Below are 17,915 nucleotides of genomic sequence, written 5' to 3'. Positions count from 1 at the left end.
AGGTCAGTTGACTCCCTCCTGAATCATCCTGTCCAACAGGACCCTTGTATATCTGCACCCCACATTCTCTGAGCCCATCCCGGACACAGCTTTTGGGGGGTTTTCATAGGATCCCTCCCCTCACTACAAAATCTGGTTTTGAGGAGGTGGGGCGTGATGGCAGTGATAATGCTGCAGGCGGCCTTAGAACATTCTGTTAGGGATTTTCTTTTTCCCCTTTCCTATTTGTGTAGCCTTCTTAAAATATGAAAGGCGCACAATCGCATCTTACATACAGCTTAGCAGAGGTGACATGCTGACCCTGCTTTAAGTGTTAAGCACAATACAATTGCTTGTCAGTCACTTTCCAGAAAGGGACAAGATGCAGCAAAGGCAGCCATAAAAACACATCTCCTCCTGTTTATTCCTACCCCGTCCTCAGAAGACATTGTATATTTGCATGGTCTCCCACTTCTTGGGGGCACCGCAGCCCCGCGTTCAGATCTAGGGACACAAGAGCGTGGCTTGAGGCCAGGAGCCAGGAATCTGACTAAGGCTGTTCGCTGTGGGCTGGGGAACTCACCGGACACAGTCCTACCGCGGCAGGCCGCTGAGCCACGAGCAGTGTGTGTTTGTTTATTTATTCCTCCAGTGCTGGTATTTGTGGTTTGGGGTTTTTTTGTGTGTTTTTTTAACTGAGTGCTAACTAGAATAACAAGAAAGAAGAGGCTGGCTCTGGCTGTGAAGAAGCAGCTCCTGAACTCAAACACAGAAGCCAAAATCATGGACCAGGCCCTGCAGCTGGAGGTGGTGTGTAAAAGGCCTGCTGGGTGAGGGCTCTGGTCAGAGGGAAGGAGAGACGTCCTCTGCTCACAGTGGGCTTTCCCAGGCCGAGCCCCCGTCCTGCCGGAGAAGTGTACACAGAAAAGGAAGAAGCTGAAAATGTACACGTGGGCAGCGGATAAGACAGCAGGGGACACATGGCCATGCCGGGGTTAGGAGCAAGCAGCTGCAGGAGTGAGCAGCGAAGAGAGTCGAGGGCAAAGAGGTCGACCAGAAAGTTCTGGTTCCCAGGAGAGCTCAGTGCCCCCCAGTCCCTACCCCACGCCACCCCCATGGCACCTAGTCCTGGGGTGAAGGGGCATCTCAGCAGCCCCCCGGAATAGAATTCTGTTCTCGAGGTACCAGCTAGAGTGGAGAGACCACATATGTGCCAGGAACAGTCTGGGCGGCGGGAGAGGACGTTTCCCACAGCGCAGAGCAGGCTCAGTCCAAATGTCACTGAGGCTGCACACGATACTGGTGTCAGCACAGCAGCTAACGGCGCCTTCAGGTTACTCTGTGATGTTTCCCCTCTTGCTCAGTGAAAAATGCAGTTCCCTGATCCAGAGTTAATTAAAAAGTCAGAAGAGTTTACAGATGAAATGCAAAGCTGAGTAGTCTCTGATAGGCAGTTTTGTCGTTTCAAAGGGAGACGGAGCAGCATATCCTCACTGTCACCGTGGAGAAAAGTGGCAAACACCCTGCTGCCAGAAGCTTGTTCTCGCGTGTTTGCTGAACCCCTCACGGGGAGCATCTCCCCCTCTGAGCGGTGCTGGTAGCCCTGGCTGGTGAAGCTTGTCTGCCTTGGTGAACTTGTCTTGATGCTTTTTCAGCAGGTGCTGTGAGTCCATTTCCCTGAGATTTATTGGATTAAAGGACCATCCCCTCCTGGCTCCCAGGAAGGAAATCAAGATTCTAGTTATTGCAAATACCAGCAGTAAACCTTCAAGCACTCCCAGTTATCTTCAGGGTGCTTCTAGAGATCAAGTTTGTGCTCATAAGCTGTGGAGTCTCATCTTGGCTTTTTTTTTTTTTTCATCTTGGCTTTTTTTAATTTGCTTTTGAATCTCCAGTGAAAGTTGACTTCAAAATCACAAGCTTCCTTGAGAGAGGAGAGACAAGTCCCAGAGCTTATCCAGAGGAACCAGGGTTCCCATAGTATCCTATCTTTCTTTTTTTTAATCTTCCTTCCTGCCAAAGTGACATCCCGGAAGCTAGACCAGAGTGCCACAGGAAATGTGAAAATCCACCACCAAAGACATTCTGTGATGTGGGACTCCATCAGGAGGCACCACACAGAACTTTCCGCCTTGTGGCCACCTGCAGTGCAGCCATGGCCCAGATTCTGTTTAAATTCACTCACGAAGGGAAACGGAGAGAGGCGAGGGATGGGTGTCAGGTGTGTGGAACAGCGGCCATCTCCCTTGACAGTGGCAAGTCTGGAAGCTCAGAGGGGCTCATCCCAGCCACAGAAGTAGCAGGACTGGGGAAGAACCTGCAGGAAGCAAGAACCTACCCCCAAGGTGCCCTGTGGGGGGAGAGTCCTGTCCTGGCAGAGCAGAACCACGTCCCCAGAAGACCACTGTGTGCAATTGTGAAGGTGAAGACAATTTTCTAGAAGATGGAACAGTCACTTATGTACTGGCTGATCATGTAAAACAAAAGCAAAAACAAAACAGCTATGTTATGCTCTCCTGGAGATGAGCCCCCCACCCCCACCCCATGACTCTCCTTCTTTATGGGGAAAAAAGCACACAGCAAGCTGGTTTCGTCTTCCCTCAAAGAAAACACAACAGTGGAAGAGCCTTTGATCCACAGACTAAGGACCGTCAGCTCGGCTTTTGGCTGACGTTCCGAACAACAAGCCTGAGTCCTCAAAGAGGCTTGTTAATGTTCAGAAGATTCCATGTAAGAAGGTCTCTCTCTTTTTTTTTTTAATGTTTAAGTTTAAAGATGTCACTCCTGAAAAGGTTAAACTTCAGTTGCTGAGGGAGAAATTCGAAAGGCCAGGCCGCCTCCCACAGCATCAGGTTAATGAGGAGGTTTCCTCGGGAGAGGATGGCACAGCCAAGCCCACTTGGCCGTGTGTCTTGAGAATCCATGGAGGGAAGGAGAACTCATTCTTTCGGCTTTGCCCAAAAAAACAAAGTATGCCCTTAGAGGCACACGTGAGCCCAAGATTCTGATCTGGTGTCCCTTTGAATTTTGTAGGCTTTTACCCTGATTAATTATTCATCTGAGTAAAATGCCGGAGAACAGCCTTCAAGCTCCCGCTCATCTTGCCCGTGATACATGATAGTTTATACAAATATCAGAAGTGGAAAGTTAATTGATTTTTTTTCTTTTTTGAATTCCATCCATTGGCCCCAAGGAGCAGAAGAGCTAGTTCACAGGCAAGCCAAAAACCTTCACGATACTTAAGTGGTTATTAGAGAGAGAGAGAGAGAATAATTTATAAAGTTAACACCGAGAAATATATTCCAGAGTTGATAGATGAGCAGAGCACTTTGGAAATAGGCCTGTCTGTCACAGGGAGCCTTTCTGGTAAAATTACTGTCCTTATTTTATCAAGAAGAGAGAGGGGAAAAAAATAACTTTCATCAGGACATTGTCATCCTTGCGGCAAGAGCCAAAGAGAACAAGAACAGCAGGTACAAGTGTAGATGCCATGATGGTGAGATTGCACAGTCAGGTTAATTTTCCCCATCACCCCGAAATCCTCTATAGGCATATCTCGGGGATGCTGTGGGTGTGGCTCCAGATGGCCACAGTGAGGTGCATGTCTCAGTAAAGCAAACTGATGAATTTGGGGGGTTCCCAGTACATATAAAAGCTACAGTCACACTATTCTGTAGTCTACTAAGTGTGCGGTCACATTATATCTTAAAAAAAACAATGCATGTACCTTAATTTAAAAATACTTTATTGCTAAAAAAAAAAAAAAATGCTGTCACCTGAACTTTCAGCAAGTTGTGATCACTGATCATAGGTCCCCCTAACAAATACAGTAATAGGGAAAGTGTTCAAAATATGATGAGAATTACCAGAATGTGGCACAAAGACAGGAAGTGAGCAAATGCAGTTCCAAAATGGCTCCAGTAGACTTGCTTGATGCCAGGTTGCCACAGACTTCCAATTTATAAAAAAACACAGGGTCTGTGGGATACAATGAAACAAGGCAATGCACGGCGTCATTAGCTTGTCTAGAAAGTTTGATGATGGTTTAATTCTCAAACTCAGTGCAGCATGCCTTTTTAATTTTCGGGAAAAAAATTTATTTTGAAATAACTTCCAATTTCAGTGTTGCAGAAGAGTCACAAAAATAGCATAAAGAATTGCTACGTTCTGATTCCCTAAATGTTAACATTTTAGCACATTTGCTTTATCATTCTTTCCATCTCCAGGCATGCATGTGTACATAATACACATGTGCGGGTTGTTTTTTTTTTTTTTTTTAACTACTTGAGAGTAAGTTGCAAATGTGATGCCTGTTTATACCTACATATTGCATGACTTTCCTAAAACCAAGGACATCGCGCGGTGCTGTTCTTTTTAATAATTGCTCTAGAAAGGTAATTCTACAGAGCATTGGCCCTCTGGGTAGAAGGAGGAGGGTCTTGGAGCAGTGGTCTGAGAGCTCAGTGCGGCAGGCAGCCTGGGGCTGCATGTAATCATCCTGTGGAGTAGCAGGTAGGTTTTTCTCTTGACCATTCAGTGGCACCAGCAGCCGCGATGCTAAGTAAAACCAAGAGATTCCCAACACTCGGGGAGCTCCTCCAGCAACATGTGAACACCAGCCAGCCCTTGGAGCCTGGAACCTGTCACATCAAGGTGAACTCGGGGGTGATGTCAACCTTTAAACCAGCCCAAGACAGCTCCTCCTTGGTTGATGAGAAGCAAGGAGGCTGTTCTTTGATAACTACGCTCCCACATGCTCTCCGGCTTGAAAGAGAACTGGGAAGAGATGAGACATTTAAAATAATAATCAAGGTTAGTAAGTAGCTGTGTCGCAAGCCTCAGGGAGCTTCCGTGGTGAGGAACAGGATACGTGGCTCAAGGTGTGCCAACTGGCAGCCTCCCATTGTCTGAAGTGAAGGTCTCCGACAACGATGGCCATCACAACAACTTGTTTTGGAAAAGGAGCCTTGAATCCTCCATTGCCAGCCATTGGTATAAAGACAGACTCAACGGAGTGCATGTTTTTATTCCATAGAATACGGCCTAGGATAAGCCAGGACCTTTCCCTCACAGACATGTGGCTCTGACACTTCTAAGAACCCACTCATTCAATGTGTGGCTTATAGCCTGTGTCTGTCAACACACCCATCCATAGAACCAGCTCCCACTGGACCAGAATTGGCCCTTTCTGCATCGTGCTCTATCTAGCACTCCCTTCGGCAGCGCATATACTAAAACTGGAATGATACACAGAAGATTTAGCGTGGCCCCTGCATGAGGATGATGTGCAGGTTTCTGAGATTTGCTCAGAGGCAACAGATAAGCAAGCACTGTTTAATTTTGTCTAAGAAATGAAAACCTGTCTCCAGGCTCTCACCACAGGTGCTGTTGGCAGGAGCACCCAAAAAGAGGTCCCAATCCCTCTTTTAAAAAAAATCATTATTAAAGTATTAATTCCATATGGGGAAATAGTTAAGCAAGGAAAGATGGATACAAAATGACAAGCTGTCCCCACCCCCACCCCCCCAACTACTGGTTCTGCTATTCACTACCTCTTCTGTAAGCTTCTGGAAGGCTGCGTGCATGCGTGATCATACGCACAGCAAGGTCGTACCACGCATTTTTGCATCTTTCACCTAGCAATCTATCTGGAAGACATTTCCGTGTGAGTGCAGGTGGGTGTGTGGCATCCTTCACACGGGCTATTCTGATTCTCAAGTTCCCAGGGCAGGCGCTGACTCTTTTCCAAATACTTTCCTCTGTCCGTTCTTATTCTCCAGACTTTCTGTACCAAAATGCACTGGCTTCAGTGGGCATCCCGGCCTTCGGTGAGCACATTTCTAGATCCTTGAGTGACTAAACGAGCAAACTAACTCCATTCTTTAACCCTGAGTGTGTTCCTTCTGCTTGCGTTGGGTCATGCACGGAAGACCGTTCCCTGAGCATGCTGATCTCACAGAGGGCTGCAGCCTGGCGCCTCAGCCCCCTCACTGGATGGTCCCATGGTGTGGACATGAGCTCTCAGGAGGCTCAAAGCACAATATCCCCATTCATTTCTATTGCTGGTTGTTTAACTAAATGAAGTTGGTGCACAACTGCAGGTCAGAAAGCCGTGCACAGATATCAGCCATGTTCCTACTAATGCTCCACTAGGACCACCACACAGTGAGACTTGAAATAGGGGGTGCCCTAAGATGAAGCAGATCCTGCTACATCCAATAATTGCCAGAGACATTCCCCACCCCTTTCTCCTTCATCTTGCAACACGCCTTTACTCTTGCTTGGTTCCATACTGTGCCTGCTCCTCTGGGTTTGGTTTGGTTTTGCTTTGTAATGGCAGTGTTTTCAAGCTACTCATACTCACCCTAATTCCCATACCAGTGACCATGGGGTTACATTCTACATGACTGAGACACCAAGGTAAAGGACAGGATTGAGACCAACACATGTATTGTGCATTCTCGGTGGCCTCTCCCAGGTAAGAATCATGAGAAGCCGACGTGCGCGGGGCAGGCTGACTCTCCCCCCGGCCCTTACACAGGGTGCATGGGGTTGTGAGTGGACTGTGTGCTGCCCAGGGGCCTGGATGGGGAGCACTACGATCCCAAAGTCTAGCTGGAGTCAGTGTCTTCCTATGCTTTGCCCATCTTTACCATGCCTGACCTCTCCTGAGCTCATATTATTAATTGATGAGTTTACCAAATGGGTTGAAATGTCAAAACCACAAAGGAGTTATGTCCTGAATCCAGAGCTAAATAAGGCAGGTCGATTATTAATAGGGTTTGTTCATCCCTCACATATTAATCACATGCCTTTTACCTGCAGGGCGTGTGCTGTACGTGCTGTGCCTCAGATCTGTGTCATTGCCTGATCTTTAGAAGGGATTGCACACACTCTCGTTCCTTTGATCCCCACAATAGCCTTGGGAGGTGGGCGTTCACAACCCCATTTTTATCTTTACAGAGAGGTACAGTATGTTTCCCAAAGCTATTCCCTGGACTTGTGGCCTCTGGTGGGTCCTTCCCACCCCACCTCTCCTTTTCCCTCTGGTGTTGAAAGCAGCTCCGTGGACACAGGCAGTCTCTGCTCTCAGGGAGCACCAGAGGAACTGTCTGAGCTCACACACTGGCAAAATCCTCAGTTGGTGACAGGTGTGGGTGGCCTTTGGAGGTGAAGACAGTGCACATCCCGCCAAGGGATTTTGCTCTCAAGTAGCAAATGCTGCCTGCATGTGTTGTCAGGTGGCCTGGAGCTCTTAGGCCATGGCCAACCCAAACCTGCCTATTGTCACACACTGTGGTAAAGGCTGTCCTTCCAGTGGCCATGGTAATAACCTTGCATCATCCCTGAGGTAGGTTGAGAGAATATCTGTAGTCTGGCCAGCCTCATTCTTCACCCCTACTGTCACTCATTCGCTCAGTCATTCACGAATACCACCTGGGGCCCCCCAAACCCATCAGTCTCCATACCCCTTCTTGTTCTCTCTCACATCCAAGATGGTGCCTGAGCCCTGCTGCCCACAAGATGGTTATGAATAAGGTTGGGCCACGGACAGCAGGAAGAATCTTTTGTATGTTTAAAATATAACAGCTTGTTGAAGGCTTTGTCTTTTCCTCAAAGATCCAGAGAGCACTGGTTTTCATTATCCTTTTCAGTCATTGGTGGTGGATAATATGAGAATAGTCATAGTTTTCTTCATAGACATCTTGAAAAATTAAGTCAAGATCTTCTCCCATTTGACTTAAAGGAGACTGTCTATTTCTGGGCTAATTTTACTGAATTATGGAAGGCTCATTTTTTAAAGCATAAGAGACCCTCCATGGTAGAAAAATAAGCTATATTTCTCATAGTACCAAACCTGTGATTAAAAACAAACAACCCCCACCCCCCAAAAAAAACCCTGTTCTTTGAAGGGGGAAAGCAGCATCCATCTGGTGAGAGCTCCCTTGGAATTAGAGGTCCTTCTGAGTCTTGCATCTCATGTGACCCTTGGATGCAACCTCCAGCATTTCCGTGGCTTTCCCACCCATGGCTTGCTGAGATCCACTCACACAGTTTTTATTCTTTGCCCTCAGCCTGTCCCTTCACCTCAGTGAATAGGCTTAAGAAAGGCTTTCCTTGCTGGAATGTGACTTCTCTCTCCTTAGGAGAACATACCAGAGTGAGTTAGAGTGGGAAGGAAAAGAAGAGGTTTCTGGTGGTAAGCAGTTCTGAGACCAGCAGTTCTACTCCCATGTGACATGATCGCCGAGGAGGACTACCCTGGTTCCTGCAAGCCCCCCCTTAGTTCTGGGCCGGCAGCCCACATAGCACAAAGCCAGGAGCAGTGAGGGTTTCCACCCTGTGTGTTAACCACACTCGCCTCACAAGCCATGGCAGCCCTAGGAGTAACCCTTCCCAGGAACAGCAGCTTTAGAATTTCACCCGTCCCTATCCCCAAGCTTCTTGGTGCTAGTGTTTACATGGCCCACTTTTTAGATCTCAGGGACTCCTGCCATTTGTTGTTGATTTATTTGGCAGTTAAGCCATGGCTTTTGAAACTTCTCATTGGAAGATGATCTGCGAATGCCATAAAGATGGTACCCAAAGGAAAGGTCAGACTTGTGCCCTCTTTTCACAAAACAGATCAACAAATCTAGGGTTAGATGGATGGAGAAGACGTTTTACCTTGGCTTGCCTTCCTCTTCCTTTTAGAGACTTCGCCTTTTCCTTTTCCTAAAAGGTCCTTCTTACTCATCTTTGCACGGTTAGTGAATAGCAAAACAAATGCAAATGATCTCTTCATAAGGAACACACATCCCAGCCTCTGAGAGCACCTGCAGTGGATTCACTTGAAGTCTTTCAGGCCATGGGCATTACTTAATCAGGTTCCCAAAGGACATCTTCCTCAAATACAATTCCACCATCTCTTATGCAGGAGGCAGGGCCTGCGTGACAAACAGGCCCAATAGTATGGCCTCCATAGAGAGGCTGCAAGGGCCCCCATACAAGGGCTCCCTGCCTCCCTCCACACACGCATCCACATACCCACACAGCAGTCCATGGTGTGCACCCCCCCCCATTAGGAGTGGGTGGTCACACATGAAAATGAAAACACCTCCAGAAAGGGAGGCTGTCAGTCGTGAGAGACCTTATTTTGAACTCATGACATGCCTTAGGAGCAGGGTGGAAAAAGCCTGATGAAACTAGACCCTCGAGGAAACTTTCTAGATGGTGGGAAAGGTATAAAAGAGGAAGTGGGAAGGTATGGTCTGTGAGACTAAACTGGCCTTACAAAAATAACAGCACCCCTTGTGCTCTCACCGCATGCTGGGGTCTGTGTGAAACACCACACCCTTAACCTCCATAGCCCCGGGAGAGGATGTGGCTCTCCTCCCCCCTTTACACTCAAGGGATTGGGGTGGACTCCCCACCCCCCCACCCCTTCACAGAGCTGTCCTCTGTTAAAGATCCAGTATTGCCTGGTTAGTATAAAATTGTGCTAACTCAGAACTGGTCCATATCCCCTATGGTACCAGCAGGTAGAAGGGTGATCATTGGCAACATGTGGAATACCGTGATTTGTATCACCAGTGTGACCCCAACATTCCCTGTCTCAGAGTCCTCTGGGGTCCAGGGGACTTCAGCATGCCACAACCCTCCTGAGCGGCTGAGAAAGTGAGGACACCCCTTTCCCCGATTTGGGGTCAGTCTCCCACGTGCTGCTGTGCATGCTGCCATGTTTATCAGAGCCTCCAAAAAGGCAGCTCTGCCTGCAGCCCTGTCTTTGTTGGGTGCCCTGGTGGACCCTGCAGGAGAAGACTATCCAAGACAGACAGGAGACTTTGCTATCCCTGTCCAGGGCACCAGAGCAAACCCCCTCCAGCCTGAGACCACCTGCGAGTGAGCCCCGTATCGACCTGCCAGTTGATCGGATAGATCTAGATAGGCTGAAGCCCAGCTGGGCCCCAGGGTGAATGTCCCAACCTTGCCACCACACCTACCTCAATATTGGTTGAAGATCATGAACTGAGGTTTTTAGCACTTTGCAGTTGCAAAAATAACACAGCTTTTACTGTACTACAAATATGGTTGTAGAGAACCACGAGTAGGACAGAAATCTCAACTTCTCGGTTCAGAGGTTGCTGTCTGCATTCCCACCCAACATCCTGGCCTTTTGACATGGGCTGTGACTGATGGCCCTGCGCGTGTGGCATCATGCTCGTAGCCCGCTTGCTCTGTGAAGTGAAAATGAAATAAAACAGGCTGTGTCCCCTTGCTGCTGCCTTACTATCAGCAGTGCCTTTCCATGGAGGGGTTCGGTTCCAAGGGTCATCGAAGGTTTGCAACCGAGTGACTTTGCGTTGTTATTTGCTGTGGCTGGCTTTTGAATCCAGTAGGTGTCCAGATTCTCCAGAATTCTTCCTGCCTCTCCAGTCCCAATTCCCCCGGGCCACGCTCTTCCCTGCCGAGGACTCTTGAGAGAACTGCCGCCTGTGCTTTGCAATAATTTACTGACCTTTTCTTCTTTTTCTCTTTTCTCTGCAGTGTGGCAAAGGCGCAGAAAACTTTGACAAGTTCTTCACACGAGGGCAGCCTGTCTTAACACCACCTGATCAGTTGGTCATTGCTAACATAGACCAGTCTGATTTCGAGGGGTTCTCGTATGTCAACCCCCAATTTGTGCACCCCATCTTACAGAGTGCGGTATGAAACTCACCACGAAGAACCATCGTCTCCCCCGCCCCCAGCCCTCCAGCAGTGGGAAATGATCCTTAACCCTAAAATTTTAAGGCCATGGCCTTTCCTCTTGTTCCAGATGGGGGCCTGAAAATTTTAGGGTTTTTAGTCCAAATGTGAGCAACGGTTCAGGGTCTGTCTCTTACAACCAAGAACATTACCTTAGTGGAAGATGACATAATGTACAGTGTCCAGCTTAATTATGTAGAAGTCACATCTGGCTGTAGGTTGACCCTTCCTAGAAAGCAAACAAACTCTCCCCCTTTTTCGGTACGATTTGATATATTTTCCTTGCCTTTCTGTCAATTTCCACCATTGAGGTCCCCCAACCAGAGATGTTAAAATGAACCTGTCCCAGTCCAGTGGGCTAGACACCCCTCCACCTGAGACGTCTTTGGAATGAAAGAACGGGGAGCCCAGAATGTGAGCCAGGTGGGATTGGGAGTAGGGGAGGCTTTGAAATACCCACTGCTTCTGTTCTCTGCCTCAGTGGAAACGGTCCCTAGAATTTGAGAGGCCGAGATGAATCAAGTCCCCACCGGTGAGTCATTTGCAAGCTCACCGTTACCATACATCGACAGTCGTAACCCAGTCATAGTCCAGTGATTACTGGTCTTAGAGCAAACCTAAGATGAACGTTGGGTGAATCTGTCAGCTCCCCAATTTGGTTGACGATAATCTTGATACTTGCATTTCTTTTTAAGAGGCCAAATCTTCTAAGGACTTTGCTAAATGAGCATGTAAAATCATTTCAGATCAAGGATAAACCAGTGTGTATGTATGTTCATTCTAATCTCTGGGAGATTATTCTGTGATCCAGGGTGCCATCAGCAATCATGCCACTACTCACGAGTGTTGTTAGCCAACCCCGACCCTCCAACCAATATTTTGCTACCTATGTCCTAAGAGGCTGAAGCGTACACCCCATCCCCTTTTGTACTTATTTATTTACTAGGCTGCAATGTCGTTTACGAGAGTACGGTGTACAGTAACTTAGCAGAGTGTTGACTATAGCATAAGTCTCCATTGATCGATTTCCCTCCCATCTCCAGCCCTTGACATCCGCTAAGGGATGAAAACCAATACAGTTCGGGTCTCCATTTCCAGTTCATGTTGAATGACACACCTGGAGCTGTAGAATCAGGAAAGCCTGGATGCACATCAGCTCGAAGATGTTTTATTGCTAGAAGGATTTTAATATGTTTTGCAGATGCATCATGCAATGAATTTTGCATGTTTATAATAAACCTTAATAACAAGTGAATCTATATTATTGATATAATCGTATCAAGTATAAAGAGAGTATTATAATAATTTTATAAGACACAATTGTGCTATATTTGTGAAGGCTCTTGTTTCTAATCTGCTTTTATGATTAAGTTTTAGCTTCATTCCTTGCTGCCGTGCTTCCTCTTCCCTCATTCCCACCCCAAGCAAACCCTGCACTGTATCAGATATATTAATTTTTTTATCGTAGATCTAATTTTGAAATGAATGGCTATTTTACATGATCAATTAGGCGCATATATATATATATATACATATATATATATATATATATATATATACCCACACACATACATATTTTCGATTCTACCTGCAAACAAATGTTTTGTTTTCGGGGATTATTTCTGAGATAACACTCCCTCCTAGCTCCTCAGCACCATCGTCCACTCCTTTACCACTCTTCCTCTTGGGGACATCAGGAAGTGTTGGACTCCAGTATGCCTAGTATGTTTGTGTAGGTGTGATGTTGTCACAGCCCCTGGGCTGGACTTTGGTTTTTCCTTTTCAGCCTTGTTACTGTTAGTGACTTGAGGTGGGAGGGACAGGAAGACGCCCATCCTGCTATGTATGCGTGGACACACCAGAAGCACACCGTCTGTCTTGCTGCCCCCAGAACGACTCGCCGTTTGCTCCAGCACATACAGACTTCATGAGACAAACCGTCCAGTCTGGCAGCTCCCCCGCCCCATCCTGACACAGCCATCCCCTGGCTCTATCCACAGACTCGTTAGAAGCTACAGATTTTCTTCCACCTGTTGCTGGAACCAGCCTTTCCAGTCTCATGAGGAGTACATCTGTGGTGAGACACTGTGAGACACTAACGCAAGGTCCTCGGAGAAGCCAGCCTCCTACAGCAGAAAGCACATCCGACGTGGAAGTGATTATCTGTTCTTACAGGGGCTGCTCTAAGTCCCCTCGTTCTCCAAATGCGTCTCCCAGCTAAGCACCGCCTCATTTTTTACTCTGTTTGCCTGAAATTCATGTAACACAACCACAGAAGGGTCTTTGAGACTGAGAGACCTGGTCTGTCCTGGGAACCCTTGACTGGAGGAAGAGATGGGGTAGGCAGTGGGTCAGCCCCAAAAAGAGCAACTTCCTCCGCTGTCTCTTAGGGGCTGTGGACATCAGAATCCAGAAAGGGCCCTAGCACACCCAACGCTGCAGTCCTGCGGGGCAGTACACTTTGGGGACCCTTCCTTTGCCAGGGACATCTCATTCGGTTGAGTAGAAAAGGGACCAGTTTATAGAATGAGCCTAGAAAACAAAACAACAGTCACCCTGCCCTAGGATGGGGCAGCAGCAGGATGGACCCTCAGCCAAGCCCCAGGCAACAAGGAAGATTCCAGAAAGGAACACGTTGGGGGGTCAGGGACCGTTCATCCCTGAGCCCCATTCTGTCTGCTTGTTTCTATGCCAGCAGCAGTCTCAGGCTTTCCCTCACACAGCCAACACATTTCCAAATTATTCATAATTCTCCAGGAAACATTCATCATCTTAGCTGGCTTGCGTTCTTTCGGAATGCATGGCAGAGTTTTAAAAGAAAATCTCCTGGCTGTGGGGCCCAGCGCTCGGCCTGCAGGACAGTGGGCTTGAAGACAAACTTGGGAGGGAGGCGGGAAACCCCAGGGCCTGGTGAAGTGTGACCGTGACGTACCCTGTTTGGTGTGTGGCTTTGTACCAAGTTTAGGTAAAGGCTAATGTTTTAAAGGTCTGAGCAGCCCAATATAGAATAAACCTCATGGGTGACCATTATAGAGGAAGCAATCGATGTAGTTCAGTGGCGTCGTCCCAGTTCGTGGGCATTGTGTGAAAGCCACAGGGAAGGGGTGCTCTTTTGACCGCAGCTGGTAGCTCTAGAAGCCCCAGCCCTGAGCACTGCCCACCTCACTGGGGCCTGTGAGGTCCAGGGCCCTGCATAATCTAGCTCGGTCTGGTTCTCCACCAGATTCTCTGGTCCCAGACTTGGGCCGTTCACGTTGCCTTGCATTATTTTCCCTTGGACGGTGGCTGCTACTCAGCAGCAGAACTTGGCTCTGAGGTGGCAGGCCAGTGGGCAGGCCAGAAGGCCACCTTCTCTTGGCATCTTGTCTAAAGACACTAGATGCTTGGTTTAGATGGAAGTATCCAGAGTGTGCTGGCCGAGTGTAGCCCTCAGAAGTCAATGGGAGGTTCCCTAGAGGCAGGAACTAATTCAGAAGGTAATGGTTGCTCTTCACATCTGCTTCTCTTTGATCCTCATGACCTGGTACCAGTGAACGCAACATCACTGTCTGTCTCTTCTCCTGAGATGTGTCAGGCTTCCTTATTAGGAATTTTGGCAGAGAATCGGAGAGTTTAGGGCTCTTTGGAAACTTGACCTGAGATGATCTGTTGAAAGGTGATGTGAAACAGCCCCAGTGATACAACCAGCCAGTGACTGTGGAGAAAGTCTCTGAGCTGCAGTCCTCAGCAGAGCGAGGTGATGTGCTTGCTGGAACTCGTGTGTAGACCCCAAGCGAGTCACTTATTGATGTTCAGAGAGGGGAGAGGTTGGTGGAGGCAGAGGTCAGTAAGGCGTTTAGAGAAGAGCAAGGATTGAGTGTATCCCGGAGGAGGAAGCCAGGAGGGTGTGGAAGGAGAGGGCATCTCAGGAAGGAAGCTGCTGCTATTTCCAGCGGCTTTGCCTTGTTGGTTGTTGATGCACTTGACAGCCACCGCTGGCTGGTCCTTGACAGCAAGTCTGTTGCCAGGAACACGGTCTAGTCCTCCTCAAAAAACATCTCCTGAATGCCAACCGCATCCTCACCAGCTGCTTGAAGCCCCCTTTCTCTGCCTGCCTTGGGGTGGCTCACAATTCCCTGGGCAGAGCCAAACCATCCAGCATGCCCTGGGAGCCAGTAGGTCCCCACCCGTTTGCCTCTGTGGCTTCCTGCTGAGAATGATGGTGTCTGGGGGTGGATGGAGAAGTGGCAAAAAGAACTAACACCGCGGTTCCCACCTGATTGCGCCTAGCAGGAGAAATCTGATTTCTTGCTGGGATTCATTTTCTCAGTACTGAAGAGGGAGGAAAAGTGAGAGTCTGATATTTTTAAATGGCTCAGAAAGGCAACACCAACTGACAGTCTTTTTCTCACTTTGGTCTCATGAAGTCACCTCTTTCTTGTGTGTGTGCATATCACACCATTCCCTGTCTCTTTAAACCCGGCAAGGGCAGGAGCGCCTGTTCCCCCACTGAGTCATCATCAGGAAGGAGATGCTGACCCAGGGGCCCAAAGGATGATGTTCCGGGAGCAGCGAAGCCATGACAGTTCCAGTGAGGGAAAGGGCACCCTGATTATTAGTGACCGCACACTAATGTGACAGGTGGGGAGATATTTTTTTTTTAAACATTTTCCTTGAGTTGCTTGGGTAACATCTTATGGAACATACCAGACTGTAAACATGTCTGTCATTTCCCATTTGGGTCGATGCAACAAATCGGAAGATACAGAAAATTGCCAAAGGTTACCTGAGTTTTGGTGAGTGAAGGCATCTAGAAATGGCATCAACCACAGCCCTGTTAACTTTCTAACGTCAGGGACTCTTTGGGAGTTAAAATCATGTATGACTAGGACCCTTGTGCCTCTGATCTGTGTGATTGGGTGTGAGTGAATAATTGTGTAGGTCAAACTCAGTCATCAAACAGCCTTACAGTGACCCTACACTAAGCCCCACAAAGTCCAAAGACTTTTTTTTTAAACCTTAAGAAAAAAAAATTGATAATTCCAATAGAACAACTGAGTAATACTGGGCTATTTGTACTTTTTTATAGAGAACTTTAATAACTCAATTCTTCTTTTAAAAATAAGTTTTTAAAATAAAACTACTGACAATTTCCTAAGATTCCAACCCCGTGGAGCCTATAGGAGGACTCAGCTGGGGTCCGCTAGAGCGCGCCCCCGACCTGCCCTCCCACTACAGGATATTCCCGTGCCAGTGTATATGGAGTCCACGCGAGAACGGCTGGAAATTCAGGTGGAATGTGTTGGCAGACTGAGGCCCCCCATGTTTTTAATGCGCACTGGGGACAACCATCTAAGGTCTAGAAACTTTTGGACCATAGGAAAGATAGGTTTATGGTCCTCTTCCAGATGCAGCCCTAGGAGAGCATTCCCATGGGGTCTCTGGATCCCTTTCCTTGCTCTGTGAGGCTCTGTGACCACCTTTTGGTTTGGGGGGCAGGGGGCTTCCTCAGCTCCGCCTCCAGTGCTCCCAGGTCCCCCACGGCTCACAGTCCCTGAAAATTCAGAGCTGCCCTGTAAGGATTTTGTCCACTGGGCAATTCAGATGTACTTAGATATCCCCGAGAAAGAAGAGGCAGCAGCAAACACTCCCAAGGGCGTCTGTCTCAGAATTCTCTCTTGCATGAGACAGAAGCCTACTTTTCAGAAACTATCAAGGCTACTTTATAAGAACCTTTTTTTTTTTTTTTCTAAAATCAGACAAAAGGTGGCTTTGCATTTTCTGATTAAATAACTGTGTCTTTGTCTCCTCTGCTTAACTTTAGGAGTATTTATTCCTGTGATTGTTCATAGATTTTTGTTGATATTTTTCCTGGAAGAATGTGATTGTTTTTCTTAAGGGGATTAGTGGACTATTCAAAATCATCCACGAAGGCAGGTTATTCTCTTGAGTCTTAGCGGTCTAAAAATTCACCTCCTATCCCTTCTATCAGGGTCTTTCAGAATCTCTTTTATAGATGGTCAGAGACATTTGAAATCCTTGCTTTTGCCACATGAGAGAGAGAGAGTGTGTGTGTGTCTGTGTGTGTGTGTGTGTGTGTGTGTGTCTGTGTGTGACATGTCATGTTTGAATCGTTAATTGGAAAACATCGTATAAGACCCCAAATCTGTGCGGAGGAGGAAGACAAAGAGCTGGAGGTTGAGGTTTTTCCTTCTGTGTAAGCACCTACTGACAAAATGTAGAGGCCATTCAACTGTCCAGTAACATTTGGTTTAAAGGAGGCAAGATGGATGTATAAATTACTGCACTGCTTTCCTCAATTTGTATAACCTCTGATCTTTGTTTGCATGACATGCTTTGTTAGATACATTAATTGTAGTTTGGAAGCAAGTGTGTACGAATAAATACAATGATCATTCCTCTGTGTCCTTGGTCTCATTTGCTCGCTCCCTTTGTGGCATCGCAGTTACCTTTCAGCAAGCACGCAGCCAGCGTTGCAGTCCGGACTCTTCTCCTATCCGTGCGTGCCTCTCTCTCTAAGGTCACACTGGCTTTTCTTTCTTTTCTTTCTTTTTTTTTTTAAGATTTATTTATTTATTTATTCATGATAGACATAGAAAGAGAGGCAGAGACACAGGAGGAGGGAGAAGCAGGCTCTATGCCGGGAGCCCGACGTGGGACTCCATCCCGGGACTCCAGGGTCACACTCTGGGCCAAAGGCAGGCGCTAAACCGCTGAGCCACCCGGGGATCCCCCACACCGGTTTTTCTTAAACTGCTTTGTGCTTTTAATTTGAAACCCAAATAGTTACCAGAATAAAGTAGTGGCAGGTTATCCCTCGTTCATGTATCAGTCCTGGGTGGAGCACCTGCTGGGAGCCGGGAGGTGTGCCAGGTGCCAGGAATGTGCTGGAGAAGGGAGAGGAACACCCGGGTGGCCCCTGCCTGCGGGCTCTTCCGTTCTTCACTCCCAAACGGCGGGGCTCGCACAGCAACCGATGAGGACTTTGTCTGTCCCGTTGGCCGCACTGTGGACCAACAGTGCGGTTTCAGGATTGCCACCACTCTTGGCATCAACAGCCTTCATCCTGGGTTTATTTTATTCGCGGGTGTTTGGGAATGTTTCATGTTTCACATTTTAAAAATTACCTGCGGGGGACGCCTGGGTGGCTCAGCGGTTGGGCGCTTGCCTTTGGCTCAGGTTGCGATCCCGGGATCTGGGATCGAGTC

The 17,915-nt window shown here is 47.8% G+C and overlaps 1 protein-coding gene and 1 non-coding gene across 3 annotated transcripts in view; both read left to right on the top strand.

Moving 5' to 3' along the window:
- The window catches only part of PRKCA (protein kinase C alpha), a 396,507-nt gene extending 379,403 nt beyond the window's left edge, over positions 1–17,104 (top strand). Inside the window, exons 17-18 of one of the 2 annotated variants that reach the window (XM_041725456.1) lie at positions 5,760–5,807; positions 10,507–17,104. In XM_041725456.1, the coding sequence (XP_041581390.1) occupies positions 5,760–5,807; positions 10,507–10,671 (213 nt within the window). In that variant the 3' untranslated portion in view covers positions 10,672–17,104. The remainder of the gene's footprint in view (positions 1–5,759; positions 5,808–10,506) is intronic. The other variant, XM_041725457.1, reaches the window with a different exon arrangement.
- On the top strand, positions 5,187–5,294 carry LOC121474317. Its single transcript, XR_005983335.1, has one exon. It is a non-coding gene; the product is annotated as a U6 spliceosomal RNA (small nuclear RNA).
- Positions 17,105–17,915: the final 811 nt, after the last annotated feature.

The sequence above is a fragment of the Vulpes lagopus genome, chromosome 12 (genome assembly GCF_018345385.1).
Source record: "Vulpes lagopus strain Blue_001 chromosome 12, ASM1834538v1, whole genome shotgun sequence".
NCBI classification, from domain to species: domain Eukaryota; kingdom Metazoa; phylum Chordata; class Mammalia; order Carnivora; family Canidae; genus Vulpes; species Vulpes lagopus.
Note: the sequence above shows the minus strand (reverse complement) of the source record. Positions and strands in the feature narration are given on the sequence as shown.